Genomic DNA, 18,931 nt, shown 5'->3' with positions numbered 1-18,931 from the left:
TTTTAAAAAAATAGGCATGTATGCACAATGCTCATGTTGTTCCAAACCTGTATGATTTTCTTTTTTTATGGAACACAAAAGAAGATATTTTGAGAAATGTCTCATTCTTATGGAGCCCCGCACATGACATGCAGGAAAAAAAAAATTGTATGCACAATTTACTGAATCGTTCCCTCGACGTGCACACGATTACTATTTTGTTCCTTCAAACTAGTAAATTGTTTGCACACAATAAGTTGAGGGAATGAAATAGTAAATCGTGCACACGATTTATCCTACTATTTTTCCCTGCATGCCATGTTACATTCTTTTTGCCCATGCAATAAAAGTCAATGGGGTCCAAAAAAAAAAAAAACAATGTAAATGATTAAGGTCAGTAAACAATGACAGAATTTTCATTTTTGAGAGAACTACCCCTTTAAGGCACACAGATTCAATTCATTTATTTTGGTTAACTGGAAGGGAAATGAGGAAGCATTCTGAAACTTGAAATAGGAAACTGTCAAAAAAAAAAAAAATCCATATAAGCTGACTGATATCTCTTAACCATGTCCTCCTCTTCTACAGACTGCTCTGGTAAGCACACTTTCTGATCTGTTTTACAACTACACAATGGTTTAGGATCAGTCACTTTTAATAATTATATTTTTTAGTAAGACACATTAAATGGTCAAAACGTGACAGTAAACACTGACACTTATAATGTTACAATAGATTTCAAACTACATTTTATTAAAAAAAAAAATCTGTTACTGTATTGCTTTTTCTCAGTTGTAATTTTTCTCCTCACCATTTTAATAGTTAAAATTAAATTGTATTCATTAAAAAGCATGTCTAATGAATTAAAATCATGAAATATACATTTTAACAATTTATTAAAAGTTTAACATAAATTATATTTAAGGCCCTATGAAATGTTTTATTTTTTCCTCACTATATTATTTATATTTTTGTATTGTTACCAAATTCTGTGTTTAAGCATGTCTAATTATTTGAATGTATAAACAACATAATTTATTAATTTGTTTTTTTCTTAAAGTAGCCTTATGAATTTTTTTTTCCCTTCAGAAATTCTGTGTTGTGTAATTACATTTTTCTGGTTATCAAATGAAGGCATAAAACATTAATTTCATTTAATTATTGAAAATAACTTTTTATATGTACTTTTAAAATTCAAAAATGGAAGAAATGCTTTGTGATTAATCCTTAAAAATGTTTATTTCATTTTAGTAGTAGTATAGTAGCCTAGTAGTAGTAGGCAATGTACATTCTACTGAAGAATAGTACCGGAGTTTTACTTGATGGGTAAACACGAATACTTTTACAGTTCTGTGTATGTGATATGACCAGACTGTATAATATGATGCTAGTTTTACTCAAATCAAATGGTAAAATTTTCATGAAGTGACTGTCATATCAGTTTTGGAGATGTTAATGTGTTTCCGTCCTCATTTACGCTAAAACCACCACGAGCGTCACGCGTGCTTCAGTGTGTGTGTGTGTGTGGTAAATGAAACCATGCTTATGTGGCTTTCATTAACAGAAACTAACAGAACATGCAGGATTCATGTTTGATCGACTTTCGTGGCTTTATATTTACAGATACATATCGTGTAATGACCTACTTTTGAATAATTAATTAAAAGTTTGAGTTAAACTAGTTTTTATGATTGGATAAAGACTACACTGCGTAATATTCCCACTTATCAAGCTTCCACTTACCTGATGTAAAGTTAAAATATCTTACATCACTGATGAAAGGCCAAGTGTAATGAAAATATATTTGAAAGGTCTAAGTGAGGATATCGTCACATTCTGGCGAGACCAGTCAGACACATCGGATCTTGTGATATCTCGTGCCAAGAAATCTCAAGTATAGGTCTCTGCAGGAAAGTAATGGGAGTTACCAGATCAGGGTGTTTTTACACCATGATACCTGATTAGTTGATGTAATAGTGACGTTAGGTTTAGGGGTGGGGTTGGGTAAGGGGGATCATTTAGATTGCATGATTCCGAAACACCCAGCAGTTTCAAAACACCCACATAGTGATAAACGCCCACTTTTGCTCTGCAGAGACCTAAGTCTCAGAAATCTCGTCACATCCCTTAATATATATATAAACATTTAAATGTTGATAATGATTTAATGTGGACAGAAAACTGCTGAAAGTTCAGGATTGCTATCACATGAATACATTCAAAATATGTCAAAATATTTATGTCAAAATATCTTTACTGTTTTTTCATCAAATAAATGCAGCTTTGGTAAGCATAAACATACTTCATCCAAAACCATTAAAAATTATTTTTGTTGTTGTTTTATTAAGCTTTTCCGAATTATTATTATTTTTTATTTTTTTACCCAATTTGGACAGCTTCAGATAGTAACCAATAATACATTCTCTCATTCACAGGAGTCGCCGAACCCTTAAGAAAATGATACTTGTGTTGATTTTGATATGTACTGTCCATTCATCTCAAGGCCTCATCTGGGCTTGGAGAAAGCTTCCATGTGATGTGACACTGTCCAACAGCTCTGTCGCCTTGGACTGTTCGGGAAGATCTTTGAAAAGAATTCCGAAAAACCTGATCTGGAATACAACTGAACTAGACTTTGCGAATAATAAAATAAAATACCTCCCAAAGGACGCCTTCTGGAATCTGACTGATGTTACCCAGATAAACCTCAAAAGTAATCAGATTGAAAAAGGACTTGGGAATGGGATTTTTTCAAGATTGGCGAATCTTAAAACCTTGCTTCTTGATTATAATAAGATTAAAGTATTTCCAAGAGACCTCCCTCCTGGACTGCAGTTGCTGAGCCTCAATTCCAACCAAATCCAGACAATTGGACCCTCAGATCTTGCACGAATAAAGAAACTAAAAGTTTTGTCATTGAATAGAAACTGTTATCATAATGTCAGTATAGCACTGGAAATTCACAAAGAAACATTTCGACATTTAAATCTAACCAAGCTAGAACTGTCTAGAAATGGACTGATAAAAATACCACATGCTTTACCCAGATCCCTCCTCACACTTTCACTTCTCCTAAATAAGATTGACTATGTGCATGCCTCTGACCTGAACAGACTTACAAACCTGAGAGTTCTTGATTTATCTGGAAACTGCCCTTTTTGTTTCACTGCTCCTTTTCCATGCACTCCCTGTCAGACAAAGAATAACGCTCTACAAATTCATCCGGATGCTTTTAGTCAGCTATCCGAACTACAAGACCTACGACTCTCTGGGAATTCTTTACAAACAATCAACCCATCATGGTTCCAGAACCTTACTATGTTAAAGTATTTGTATCTTTCCTTCAACTCATTGATAAGTGAATTTGAAAGCGGACAATTTTTCAGTGTTCTACCAAAAGTGGAAGTTGTCGATTTCTCATACAATAATCCGTCTCAAAACTTTTACCGAAGAATTAAACTCTCACAAGGTTTTGCTAGTTTGGAATCACTACAAACACTTCACTTAGAAGGCTATATGTCCCACACTCTTTGTGAGGAAGATCTCCGACCTCTCTTTGGTTTGAGAAACCTATCCGTTCTAAACTTGGGAGTCAACTTTCTCCAGCATCTCAATTTATCAGTGTTCAGGAACTTTCACAACCTGTCTTTGATTTCATTGATTGACAACAGGCTAACATTCACCAATCCTTTTCGGGGACAGGAGTGTAAAAGTGACGTCCTTTCTGACGACAATGAAGGAGACCGCCGTGAAGGCCCCTACATTCACACAAATGAACAATTCCGCCATTATCCTCCATTTACCAAAGCTGAATGCCTGGCAACAGGACCAGTTTTGGACCTCAGCAAGAACAACATTTACCATATCAATCCATTTTTCTTCACAGGAACAGAGAACATCACTTGCCTCAATCTTTCCTTCAACTTCATTGCTTCCTATTTCAATGGTACAGAGTTCACTCACTTCCCCAGGATTAAATACCTTGACTTGTCTCACAACAGAGTCTACATGCGTTCAGATTCTGCCTTGAATGAACTGAAAGAATTACAAGTTTTGGATTTAAGTCACAACAAACATTACTTTGAGGTGGCAGGTGTAAGGAACAGTCTGACGTTCCTGGAAAACCTCCAGTTCCTCAAAGTGCTCAACCTCAGTTGGAATGAAATAAATTCACTCACCAACAAGACTCTGAAGAGCGACTCTCTAAAGGAGCTACAGTTTCAAGGCAATCGACTGGATATTATGTGGAAGAAGAACCGTGGATTCAAAAGTCTTTTTAAATCTCTCTCGAACCTAACACACCTTGATATATCATATAACAAGCTTAATCAAATACCAGACGATATATTCAGCTACTTTCCAAGGACGCTAACATATCTTAGCATCAGTAGGAACACTCTTGCCAATTTTGAGTGGGATCAGCTCGAATATTTACCTGAGCTGGAGACTCTGGATCTAAGTATGAACAAACTGAGTAAGGTCACTGGAAAGTTATCAAAGCATACAAGCTCACTGAAGGTCTTAGACTTGAGCCATAATCTAATCGCCAAGTTGCACCACAGCTTTCTCAAAGATGTCAAAAGCCTGCTGATCCTCAGTCTTGCTTTCAACCGCTTGCAGCACTTCAGTGATGCATCCTTCCAGACAGGTAGTGATCACTACTTACGCATACTGGACCTGCAGAGAAACCATATCTACTGCACATGTGACCTTCTGGACTTCATTCTCTGGTTAGAGAAAAGTGAGACTGTCCTTCCTCGTCTTGCAACAGATGTCTTGTGCTACCTTCCGGAATCCAAAAGGGGGCATCCAATGATCAGTCTAGATTTAAAAAATGCGTGCATCAACAATAGTATCGCTCAAATCCTTTATGTACTCACGTCATCCATCATCATTGTCTTGATGTCTACAACTATTGTAATACATGTGTTTTACTGGGACATATCGTACATTTATAACTTCTGGAGAGCCAAAATAAAAAGTTATTACTTGAAGACAAATGACTGCACCTATGATGCCTTTGTTATGTACGACACCAAAGATCCGATGGCGGCAGAATGGGTACTGAACCACTTGCGTTTTGAACTGGAAGATAGAGGAAGACGAGTTCGTCCACTCTGTCTGGCGGAAAGAGATTGGACTCCTGGTATACCGATCATGGAAAACCTAAATCAGAGCGTAAACCAGAGTAGGAAGACGATATTTGTCCTGACAGAGGGATTTGTTCAAAGTGGGATTTTCAAGATGGCGGCTTTCCTAGCACAACAAAGGTTGCTGGAAGAGGGTGTGGATGTGATGGTGTTGGTCATATTGGAACCGGTTCTTCGGCAGTCGAGAATCCTAAACTTGCGGCGCTGCCTGTGTGGACACAGTGTGCTGGAATGGCCCAGAAACCCAGCAGCAGAAGACTTTTTCTGGCAGAGCTTGAGAAACGCAGTTAGGTTTGAGAGTCAAGGTGTGCAAAGCAAATTGTTTACAAATTACTTTAGCGGACGATGACTCAGTACAAAATAAGTAGTTTATGTTCAAACACTTCTGCCGTTGAGATTCTTGCTTGGATTCGTTATACTGAACTGTTTGTGTTTACCATTTTGGGAAAAATTCTAACATTTATCCCAGTAAATGTACTGTTTAAAACAGGTACATCATTAAAGTCAAGAGTTACGTCAAAATCGATGTAATTTACATAATACATTTTTAAGAAAAGTCATTTCTGTCATTACAACTCTCCGAGGAATTGGCTTGGTAATATACAGTACATGACAATTTTAATGAAGCTGAAGCTGAAGCTGCTGAGGAAGAGATACTACAGACACTTACTACAGCCAATACATTGACAACATGCAGCTGTGAGCATGTAGGAAATACTGCTGCTGCACATAACATATAGCCTATGAAATATCCCTCATATAGCATACAGGTAGAGCTGGAGAAGTTGGATGCTACAACTGCAAGCACTAGCCAAGTATTTGAATGTTGAGCTGCAATCTCATTGGCTGCTGATACAAAAAGAATGAATCAGCTGGGCCGTGTGATAATGATGTCATTAGGTCAGATTGAGTTTGACCTATCGGACTGCACCATCTAGAGTTTCATGCCAGCATTTTGGATTTAAGTTATTTTTGTGATTTCAAGTCTTTTGTGAAACACTCTTTTTCAGAGCAAAAATAGGTTGAAAGAAAACTTTTCTGCAATCAGTGTGAGACACACTATCTAGAACTGCATTACCAATCATGCTTATACGGCAACAACATCTTAAATATATTGCGATTTTTACCTGCATGGGGTAAATTGTATTGTATACTAATGTAACAAGAAACACTTGTTTACAAGTTAGTTTTTATTCCCTGAAACCAAAGTGTTGTGTGATCTTTTGCCAGTCACTTCCTTCTTGAGCTAATTTTATAAACAACTTCCCAGTAGTCTCAGTTATGGTGCAATCAGAGTCACATTTGTACAAGAAAATACCCTGATGTGCTGTATCACTCTAGAGAGCGATACAGCACGGGGACAGATTTTTATCAGTGCCTTTTGTGGACTCACATAGTTACAATACACAAACACACAGTTACTCCAGCTCTCTGTGTCCTTCCCTTTTTTCATCTTTTATTCATCATGAAACCAGTGATGAAAAATTCATGACTCCAGGCAATGAAATGAATGCAAAATGAAAACTGTGGGCGTATAGAAACAGTGAGAGAAAGAATGTCTCTATCTAGGGTGACGCTGGCACAAGGTGCGGATCACGGCGAGGGCAGTGGTTTCTGGAGAGCAACTATCTGCTAACTCTTTCTTTGTTAATAAAGTAGATGAACTTCTGATGGACCCGTTTCATTTCTAGCATCATGAGAACCTGGGTAACTACAGTGTGTGCTTGCTGAAGAATATTATAGCTTACCAGACCAAAAATCACCCCAGGAGGCCAACCATGAGAAACAAAGCAAAAATAAATTATGGTTTTCAACATATAAGACCAAGAAAATTGCATTATATGTAATACCATTAATGAATAAATGAAGAAAACCTCAAGTTATACAATTTTCAACAGTAAAAGCCAGAGAAACAACTAAAGAAATAGCCAGTTACATTGAATAAAAGGTGAAAATTTAAAATAGAAAGAAAATGGCTTTACAGGCAACCACGTGTCAACACATCACAGGATGACATCACTATTGTAAAATTAAAATTCTTAATTTGTCTTTTATGTATAAAATATAAAAAAATATATATTTATGTAACTATAATATTTTTATATACTTTTTTACGGTTTAGACTGTGTAACTGTACATGCTACAAATATGTATGTCAACACTTCACACAATGACATTACTATTTTAATTTAATTTTATAACTATTTTAAGTTACGGTAAGTTTACTTTAACTTTTACAGTAAAATCAATCATAGTAAGATCTTATCTTAAGATAATATGTTTTATGTCTTTTAGGCCTTTGTATTTTTTTTTTTACTAAAAAGCTTTGGACATTATAAATATTAATTTAACTATATTGTTTAGTTTTATAAAACATTGGGTATTGTTTATATTTTTATGTAACTACATTATAATGTTTGTTATTTATGTATAATTATTACAATTTATACTTTATTTTAGTCACAACATATTTTTAAACTGGTTTTACAAGTTTTTTGCATCCAAAAACATATTAATAAATACATAAATAGATCTATAAAAACTGTGTGGAAGTGATGAAGCATGATGCTATTTCAAGGCTAGAGTTCAGAGGAGGTCTGTGTACGGTCTGCATATTCAGCCTTACAGTACCGAGCTCCAGGGATCGTAGACGTCACACACTCTCTGGAGCTCAGGGCCAGCTGTCAGTACACAGATGCCGGCCCCACAGGAACTTACACTGGTCCCAGCGATGGATGCAGGGAGCCAACCATCGCACAGCTTCTGTGTAATGAGAAGGTGCCTTCCGCTGACAGTCCACCCCTGAGTGAGTTCTGCGCCTGACATACAGCCACAAGCATGATTGTTGTCATTTGACTACTCCCTCGTCATTAATTCAGAATATGTGCACAAACAAAACGCTCTCTCTCTATTCATTAACATTGTTTGGTAAGTTGCTGGGAATCCTTCTGCTAGTGCTGTGGTGTTATGGGGCCCACTGAGACTTCAATGAGCATGAATCCCACTGTAGTGTGAACATGCATGTGTATGTGTGTGTGTGTGTGTGTGTGTGGTCCTCCTGCTTTTTTAATGCTTCATTATTAAAAAGAACATGCTAGTGGCTAATTAGGCATAGTTTGATGCGCCCCCCTCTCTTCTCATGGCAGAGTTAGCATCTCTCTGGTAAACTGATTGCTTGTGTTGAGTTTCGAGCCGTTTCGCTGACATTGACCCTGCCACAACACTCCAGATGCCACTCTGAGACGTGACTGGAAAGGCAGAGCAGGAGCATGGAGGCTCTTTTTCATTTCATTGGTTCACCAACTGGCCAATGAAATCAGTATACAACACAGAAACCCAAATGCATGACTAATTTGTTGTGCCTGCACAGCTGAGCTAATTTTGCCCTATTATGTGTCATTATTAGGTTTCCAGTAGTTGCTGTGATGTGACACCTAAAAATCTTTATTTACATGTTAACTTCAGTATTCTTCTTCTTGAGCATATGGAATTTTAAATAGAATGCATGGTAAAAAACAAAAAACAAAAAACTGAACAGCCTGGCTCTTATTTCGACCGAAATTGAAAAATAAAAAAAATATATTTTGCATTAAATAAAATACAATATTTTTTTTTAATTAATGTCATATAATATGCCAAGTTTTCATTACCCCACTAATAAAACCTCATTCTCATTTCTGTGAAAAGATACATTATTTGAATTGTAAAATATGCATAACTGAAGTGTGTCTTCACATAATATTTATTATCAAATAAATTAAAAATCTTTATTTTACCCCAAAACAGTATTACAGCAGGGTTGTTAAAGACAGTTAACTAAAACTAAAAAAAAATTTTTTTGCTATAAAATAAACATTAATATTAATATTTCAGATAGTTGCCAATGCAACAGTTTAATTTAGTTTACATTGATGTTTAAAGTAACTAAAAATGAAATTTTAATAAAAATGTATAAAAAGCTATAGATGTAATTTTAAAACTACAAAAAATTACACAAAATACTAAAACCTTAACATTTAAATGAAAATGGAAGATATAAAAATAAAAACTGATTCGAAATATTTATTAAAACTTTAATATTATCTCAGTGATACTAAAATAATATGCATTACAGTAATGAGATTCACCACTGAGAATAATGGGAAAAAATATAAAAAGTAAAATGTCCGAATATCTTGAGAAAAGAAAATTCATAACTTGCTGTATGATTATGAGCCAGTTTGTTTTTGTCCTTTAACCAATTGTAACATTTTTCCATGCTAAATCCTGAATCGATTTAAACTAAAACTTTAGATGATTTTTCCTATTTAAAGCTGGGTTTCTCCATTGGGATTAAAGTGTTTTCCCATGGATACTGAGGTTCGCAGGAAAATGAGCGTGTTTTAGATATAGCCAATGGCAGTCGACTCTATTATAGATTTAATATAGAGGGCATTCCTGAGAGACACACAAGAGTTCTCTCTTTTCTCACTCTCTTTCTTTCTCTCTGAGTGTTTTGTATATCCTAAGGTGCCATGACCTGAGAAAGTATTAATGGCATCAGTGCCACTTTAAGTGGGTCATTCAGAGGTTCAGACATATAAAACGCTGTTGCATTCTGGGGCAAATCATTACTGCATGTGCATCTTTATGATATAAAATCATTACGAATGAACCAGAGCATATAACAGATTCAAAACTGAATTATTTTAACTCTTGCTTTGATTTTGTTAAAAAAAGATAGATTATAGATTATAGTTTTTGCTACATACATGAATGATACCTTAAATAGTAAATCGATATACTGAAGGAAGGGGCATAATCAACCATATATTTCATTATTATATCGATTTATTTTATATGCATTCTGAAAAAAAGGGTTCACAAGGGGGTTTCCACAAAAATAAAGGTTCTAAACTGGATTCGATGGTTCTATTAAGAACCTTTAACATGCATGGAACCTTACAAGGTTCTTTACAGTGGAAAAAGCTTCTTTCGATAATGAAATTGTTCTTTACATTAAGAAGAATGGTTCTTTAAAGAACCAAAATGATTCTTCTATGGCATTGCTATAGAACCTTTATTTTTAAAAGTGCTTTCCTGAGTAACTTGTGCTGTAGGGATTCATTCATAAACACAAAGAAAGAAAGCTCTTCACTATGGATTGGATACATTTTTGCTAAATGTCCCTTTCTGTTTCTGCGGGCCAGAAACAGAAAGGGACATGCGGTGGAGAATAAACATGCCTGAAGTGGCTCTAAACACACTTGAAATACTCTGGTAGTGTCTACGGAGAGAAGGAACACATGAGAGTGGCTTCAGATCTTTTGTACTACAGATCAAAATGGGACGTGCTATAGCCTACAGCCTGCAGTAATTATCTCTGACTGAGAGCCAACAGAGAGCCCGAGGGCGACAGTGCACGAGTTTACTGAGGAGTGAAGGATCATCACGCTGCTTCAATTAGTCAAAACCTTTAAATGTGAGATTCAACTGATTTATCTGGGATTGAAACAGTACACAGGCTGTTGTTTCGTGCTTGTTTGCTGAATTTTGCTGTTTTGTTTTGTTGGAGTGATTCATAAAAGAAAAAGATCAAATCGGGAGTTCATTCATTTAATGTCATTATCTCTTGCTTCTCATGTTTTTCTCATGAGAAAGAGACTCCTGTAATCTCACAAGTTTCAAAAGAGATCTCAGCAGTGTCTCAGAGGGCTCCGATTTGTGACGAAACCAAAATCTGCAAACAGAAGTCATAGATCTGTTTGAATGAAAACATTTCACATGGTTTCCCTTCTTATCAGTTATTAAGTTCCAGGAACGTTCTGTTTTCGTAACCATAAATTGTGCAGAACTTTTTTTTTTTTGACAACCTAAGATACAGAACATTCTTTAATTTTAACGGCAATTTCAGATTGAATTTTAAAATTTGTCAGCTTAAAATTTCAAAACCATAAACTAACATTCCTAGAATGTTTACCTGGAGGTTTTTTTTTTTTTTTTTTTTGTAACAATATTATAATATCTTAGAGAACAGAATCTTTTCTAATGGTTAAATCTCATGATTAATCTACACTTTTAATTACACACAAATTTTGTCATTCACCTTAGTGTAATACATCATTTAAATGTAGAAATTTCGATATATCTTTAATCTACTGTATGTATGAAACTGTTAAAAACTATTATATTTGTATTAAATAAAAAAAAAAAAAAAAGACTTTTGTAATATCATTTCAAGGTGCTAAAATCTTCCATTAATGTTCAGATTTAGATGGATGAATGCATATATTAGTTAATTAAAAAATCTATATATTATTTAATATATACATGTATAAGCGTGTGTGTGTGTGTGTGTGTGTGTGTGTGTGTATACACATATATATAAAGATTTCAGATGCAAAAGCCTCTTAGTTCTATTTGAAATGTACTTCTAAAATTATTTCCCATATTTATCACCTCCCCTCATCTCATCTGTTTTTACTTTTGTCTTCACACTTGCTGGCTCTCTCTCATGTTAACCTGTCGATGGCGTGTGTGGTGTGACTCTGACCTCCATCTGCCCATATGTGACTCCTCACCCTCCCACGAGACCCCTGCGCTCCGTTCTGACAGCTCGTGATTAATTACTCACCCTTATGATTCATGCCTCAGAAATATTTCACAATAATGGACAACAGGTGGTCCTTCAGGACATTATTTTAAAGTCGCTTGTGTGTGTGTGTGTGTGTGTAAACCTGGTAGAATATGTATTTAGATGATGATGGAATGTGTGCATGAATGGCGATATATGGTTTAATTTCACTTTCTAATGCAGTATAGTCTCCACTTGTTTTTGAGTGCAAAAATTTTGAATTTTAAAATCGTTAACATTTTTAACAGAAATATGGCAGGTTATGTCTCTACTGTGACTCTGTGGAGCTATCTGAACATTGCTCTGTGACTATGTTTCAGCCAATGGTCTTTGCTAAAATGTTGTTGTGAATGGTTTATAGTGTGTTCTGGGTGGTTGCTGGATTTTTTTCTGTGGCTGCTAGACTTTTCACCTGGTTTATCATCCACAAAAACTAAGTCCGTAATGAAAAGGAACTGCACCCTTCTCAACAGGTCATGCAAATTGAGCAGGAAAGATGTGAGAAGACACTTTTAAAATAACAAAACAAAAGGTATTAATTATAGTGATGCTTGTCAAAGTACAAATTATTCAATTGAATAATTTACTTTATTTCTGTGATGCAAAGCTGAATTTTTAGTAGCCATTACTCCAGTCTTCAGTGTCGCATGATCCTTCAGAAATCATTTTTCATCAAATAAATGCAACATTGCTGAGAATTTTGTGTTGCAAAGTCTTTTGCGGATTGACACACACACAAACACACACACAGTGGCACCTCATGACTTTATTGTCTCCTTCATGTGTGATCTGTTGGAGGGCCTTTCATTTGCATCGCCCAAGGCAAAGTTACCCTCTGGCAGAGATCCATGGATCTGGCTGGGCCGTCACCTCAGTGTGATGAAAACTGCTGCTTCTCCCACAGACACTGGCACACGGAGTTCAGCCCTGACAGCTCCGACACAGAGACCAACCGCTGTTCATTTAGCTCGCTCACATACAAAGCAAATCACACATAGATATATTTAATGCCTCATCATCAGTTGTCTCCAACGTGCACTGATAAATCGTTCACAGTAAGCCCGAAAATGTGTATTAACACAGTAAATAATATTGACTTTGTATAAAACATATAAAACATTCCTCTGGGAATTACATCAGTGGTGTACCTGCATGACCGATGTTGCAGAACGCATATCAAATCACATTATATTTCATTTCTGATGCTTCAAAAAGGCAAGCGGGAAATGAGGCGGATCGGTCTGAAGGTGTCTGCCGGATCTATTAACAGCACAGGCTCTGATAATAACCTCTCTGTGGGTTTAAAGGGATAAAAATCCCCTGCTTTTTTATCCCAAGGACAAGCGTGTGGCCTGACAGCTTCAGACGTACAGAATCCATTTCAGAGAGCCTGGAGGCTGAACAGACAGCGCAGGTTCATTCAGAGAGCAGACTCCATAATATTCTCACCCTGTGAAAGAATTAGCTCGACCGCACAGAGCATGTGCAGACTTCCAGACATTTGCATTCGAGGAATGTTGTGACGAGCAACAAATCTTAATGTTCTACCTACAGATTGCCTGTATTGGTCAGATTGGTGAAAAACTCTGTATTGAATCATTGGTGAACCCAAATGTAGTTCCATTTTTAAGTGCGTTTCACTTAATTTAGACTATAGTTCATTTAGATTTCACCATAAAAAAAAAAATTAGGTTGCTGTTACATGAGATGCATATTTACAGTTAGTCCCAGCAGGAACACTTTGATCTGGGCTTTTAAAAAACCCAGGAAATCAAAACACTGATTTGAATAAATCACTGAAAAATATCTGATGTATTAGAAAATGTCATTACACCTTAGATTATGCAATAATTGCATATAATATAATGTGTAATATTACTACAAAGTAAATACTTCATAATACACCAATATCCAGTACAAGACTTGGATTCTTGGTATAGAAATAATTTTCACTAGATATCACTACTAAATTTCACAATTGATTACAAAGGAACAGAAATTAACACATTGAATTAAATGTGAATTTTTGAAGTAGAGAGACTGAAATAATATTTTATTCTTCTTAGATTAGAACATGATAGTTTACTTGAGAACTAGAGAATAAAAATTGGTGGGACTTCAATAGGCTTCTCAAAGGTAACCTTAAGATTTAGCTTTTTGTGGCAAAATCTAAATTAACTATTCTAAACAAACTGGTTGGATCATGCATTTTTTTTAAATGCATCATGGATGTTGTCTCTTGAGAATCTAAATGTCTCCTCAATCTTTTGTCATCCTACAACTTGTGTTCACATTGGTATAAATTCACACTTTGTGGTGGTTGCACTGCTACCATACACAGTTTTATTTCTAAGAAAAAAGAGAACTGCATCACTCCCAATGTATTTCTCAGTCAAGCCGCACAGAAGATAGCGCATGACTTCAGAATGAGGTCTTCTGAAGGCCAGTGCTTCCTTAATTAGAAAGAGATTCGACTTCAAAGAAGCATAAAATGGATTAAGACATATCCGTGCTGAGAAGCAGAAAAGGTGAATGTGAAATGTCCATTATAAAAGTTTGCCAAAAACTTCATGATCTTTGTTTTTCGGAATTAATTGTTGTCAAAAAAGAGGTGCTATGATGATTTGAATGTGTATTTGTCATGTGTTGGAATAAAATGTAATACTAACGTATTAAATATGAAGTGATAATGAGGACAGATTGCAGCTTAGATTGAGAATCATAATTAAATCAAAAGCAAATTTGAACAGTACACTATCATCACCCTTCTCGGTGGTGCCAGTTGGAGTTGATGTGTGCACGTGTGTGTGTGTGTGTGTGTGTCTGAGACACTAATGAGTGGGCTGTCGACAAGCTGTTTTCTAAAAAGTTGTAGACCGCACAAGACTGCGTTAAATGGGGGGGGGGGGGGGTGATATGATGACCCTGCAATGACCCCAACAACACACTTACCTTAATATTATATACTCTACACCATATTTTAAAACACGCTGATTTTGAAGTGACATACATTTGTAGACTCTTCAGTTGAATTGAGCTGTTTACCATTGATTTCAAAAGTGACCAAATGTACCTGAAGTGTAGTTCATAGAGACTCTATATAGTTTGTTGAAACCCTAATTAGAAGCTAATTCACTGTGACTGTTATTGTGCTTGGAATGATTGGTCCATAGGAACACATGTCATCCTCAGGCCGTCTGGAGCGGATTAGGGACGATGTTCATGTGCAATACGGTGGGCATTACGGGGAAATCCATGTTTACTTCATTAGGAGGATTACTCTAGTCTTTAGAGAGTGCTTTCTATCAACACTTATTACCAGGGTGCAGTGTTTAATAGTAATACACAGTATTAACAGTGGTGAGCGATGACTTGCTAAAATAAAAGAAGATGCTTTTATAGTGGAATTTTGCAATTGTTTTACTTGAGAAAACATAAATGTTACGGCTTTTAAAATCTGATTTAGTCGAGTTAGATTTGCATCAAATACGATGTGATTTTTGGTAATCTATCTCTGGCAGCAACTGCGCATTTTTCTACTTGGAGGAATTTGCGGACAGCTTTTCTTGTGCATGAAATCACCCACATGCCAACAAACCAACGAGAACGTGGAGCAATACTGCCGATTCGTAGCAATAGAGCGTAGGCGCCAAAGATCCGCTCACCCCAATTCTCTACATAACTGGCAGAGATCTGCAGAATATTACAGTCATTTGGCAAATGAATAATTCACAGATGGTTACATGCACAATAGCAGCATTCTATTATGTAAGCTTCATGTTACATGACAAATGACAAGGGAATTTATAATAATCTTAATATAAATTATCTGGAATTTACATGTTTAGTGTATTGTTAAATCACTAAACTAACAAAAGCCTTTATGACATCATTTATGACATCAATTCTATGAGTTAAATATGGGAATAATGTTTATTTTTTTTATTTGGATTTTAAGCTGTTTAGTTGTAAAATCACATAACTAACAAAACCTTTATGATATCATTTCCCAGGAAGTGACAAATCAACAGAAGGAGCTTTAGGAAGCGTGACATTTGACATTTTGTGAGTTCTGAAAGTTTGTTCACTTTAGTTTAAACACAATAATATTCATTTCAATTTTTAAGTTAAAGATTTTAAAAGGTGCTGCATATTAAGAATGAATCACTGGTCACTGTCATTTTAAAATGCAGAACACTATTTTTGCATATGCATATGTTTATATTAATTATATTAGATTATATTATACAACTTAGAAATCAGTGGCATATTCATTTTTTTGTTTTTAAGTTGCAGAATTCAAAAGTTGCTATTTTTGAATATTCCAAATTTGAATTAGAATTCATACACTATCCATGCATGTTTTAAATGCATGTTTGTACATATTCTGTTAGTATACAACTTTCAAAAATCTTAGCCCCAGTTCTGTATATATTCACGTGTGCAACTTCTTGTAAAACTGATTATGTTTGAATAGACCGCTTGGACAATTAAAAACCTGTATCAAACGGTTCAGGCCAGGTTGCAGAGGAACAAAGGCTGATAATGGGCCAGACAGTAAAGTGCTCTGCAATTACACCAGCAGGCCGTAATTGACTGGGAGAAGAACAGACCATGTCTGATCATCAGCGAGCAACAAAAGAGCAGATACCAGCTCTGATCGTCTGAGAGACAAAGACAAATTAACCTTGTTGATCAAAGCTTGCTTGTTAAGTTCAGGATTTTAGAATAAGATGATTGTAAGAATATAAGTTGAATTAGCCACAACACATAGGACATTCAGCTGGAATGACAGGAAATTTCCTAAATTGTAGTTCAAATATTATATAAATGATTGTATATATTCACACCACCATTCAGAACATTTGGGGTATGTAGGGTTTTTTTTTTTTGAAAGATATCTCTTTTGCTCACCAAGCCTGAATTTACTTACAGAAAAACTGTAATAATGTGAAATAACATTACAATTTAAAAAGAATGCTTTTTATTTGAATATATTTTTAAATCTAACTTATTTTGCGGGTTTGAAGCTGAATTTTCAGCATCACTAATCCTTCAGAAACCTGCTGAAGAAACATTTCTTATCATCATTAATGTTAAAAACTGTTTTGCTGCTTCACACAGAAATTCTGGAATTGAGCTGGAATTTAAAAGCCATTATTATAGATGACAACTGGCTGTGTTGTTCAAATCCACTTACAGTATTGTACCTGGATGCAAGTGAGCTAATTGAGCTGAGACAAGGAATATAATAGAGACTGCATTAAAGTCTTAAACCAGGATTTGGAATTCCCCTCCATTTGCATTCCAGAAAGCCTATTGTCCATTACCAAGGATCCAAGACCCTATAGGTGACATGTTGTGTTAACTTGATTCAGGTAGACAGCACTCCCATCTCCAGATTGTGCTATAATCGTCCTTTCTGGGTATGCAGCGTCTTTAAAGCTTGATAATCCAACTAAGACCAGTAAGACTATAATGCTGTCCATTACAGGAAGGCCTTCATTAGGGCCGGCCATATTTCAAGCCCACCTGACCTTTCTTTCAGTTACTTTTTTATCTATATTTCCAGGCATAATAAATTGCTTTCTTAGCACTATTTTCCTCACAAGTGTCTATGTGTGCATTCCCACACTAGCAGCTTGGACAGAGTTTCCTCTAACAGCTGTACCCTTGATCCGAGCACGTATCCTATGATACCAACGTCCAACAAAGACCCTCCTCGTGGCCATCAGGAATCCCCCTGTGGACGAGCCTGCGCTTTATTCTGAGCTCCAGTTCTCCTCATGGGTCCCCAGGCACCGCCGGGGTCATGGCTAACCCAGGCACGGTGTCAGCAATTCATCTGAGATGCCACGAGTTCGTGATACACCTCAGCTCAGGAGGAGACCCGCACATGATGAGAGAAGTGTGGGGTCACTGAGTTCACTCTGGCTGTCAGACTCCACAATGAAAACACACTGCATAACTAGAGATGCCATAGAGTTCTGTTGTTTTTAGCTATGTGAAGCCTTACTTACAGAAAGGATGTCTTTTAGAAAGTTGTCTCCAAAAAGAGGTTTTGTGAGGTTTAGCTCAATTCGGAAGACAATTTTGTTCCCAGGTTAAATCCACACAGAGATAACAGTAAAGTAAAAAGCTTTAAATAAGATAGAAACTCACAACTGGATTAAAAAAACTGATTTTGTAGCATGTTTTAGAGAAAGAACAATGAGAAATTCCAAATAGTTGTGCTATGTTCAAGTAATACAAGGATTTGAAAGTCTAAAAAAACGAGTTTCTTGAAATTGGTGCTTTTCGCGCATGCGTATTTGTATACTCGATATAATCATTGGAATGACAGACGTGCCTAACAATTAGAGCGGTCATAAAGGTCAGAATGCAAAAATCCTTTTAAATTTAATCGAGAAATTATAAATGAAGCCTAATTAAGTCCATATTAAGTGATGACAAATTATTTTTGGTTTGGGAAATAATTTCTATTTAAAACCATTTATTTATAGGCTACATTTTACGTATTTTGTATCTGATGAACCAGGGCTTTTGTTTAAAAAAAAAAAAAAAAATCTTTTTACTTTAGGGTTATCATTTTCACGTCTGGAAATGTTAATTTGAAAGAAAGTGCTTGAAAACCACTGTTCAGTATTGCAAATATAGCCCAGTACTCCGATATCATTTATTATAGGCTATACGTAAAACTTCAAAACCATCATAAATAAAAAGGAATTTCTTTATTGTCTTTCTCTGGAAAATGAACGATTGAATGACAGATTGAAATCCAGCAAACGAGAAAGGACATAAACTTTATAGTCTAATCGAAATGAATCAGGCTTCTATGAAGTCTGATCTGACTGATGTGATAAGATCACAGTGCTTTCCTGACACATCTGAACAAAACACATCTCACCTGTCCAGGTTATCATCAGATAATATTACAACATGCGCCTTTACAGCCCAAATGATCAGTCAAAACTCGCCCAGATATGTCAGGCTTCCTATTTAAAGTGCCATTTTATTTATAGGCTTACAAGACATGACACTGCGAACTTATATTTCAAATGTATCGTCCCTCTAACACATTTTATGTTTTATAAATGTAGCTATAGGCTATATATTTATTCTTAATACCTTAATTTTAATCAATGCATGACTGCATTAAAATGAATGAATACACATAGCTATAACATAA

The 18,931-nt window shown here is 35.7% G+C and overlaps 1 protein-coding gene across 1 annotated transcript; it reads left to right on the top strand.

Moving 5' to 3' along the window:
• Positions 1 to 556: 556 nt before the first annotated feature.
• tlr8b (toll-like receptor 8b) lies at positions 557 to 7,094 on the top strand. Its single transcript, XM_026274372.1, has 2 exons — positions 557 to 576; positions 2,415 to 7,094. Exon 2 carries the CDS (start codon positions 2,437 to 2,439, stop codon positions 5,476 to 5,478), a length of 3,042 nt encoding a protein of 1,013 aa, XP_026130157.1. The 5' UTR covers positions 557 to 576; positions 2,415 to 2,436; the 3' UTR covers positions 5,479 to 7,094.
• Positions 7,095 to 18,931: the final 11,837 nt, after the last annotated feature.

The sequence above is a fragment of the Carassius auratus genome, chromosome 10 (genome assembly GCF_003368295.1).
Source record: "Carassius auratus strain Wakin chromosome 10, ASM336829v1, whole genome shotgun sequence".
Lineage (NCBI taxonomy): Eukaryota > Metazoa > Chordata > Actinopteri > Cypriniformes > Cyprinidae > Carassius > Carassius auratus.
This window is presented reverse-complemented; position numbering and strand designations above follow the sequence as displayed.

Bases quoted from the DNA above. Each gene is read 5' to 3' on its own strand.
- tlr8b (XM_026274372.1), top strand. From the start codon at position 2,437: ATGATACTTGTGTTGATTTTGATATGTACTGTCCATTCATCTCAAGGC.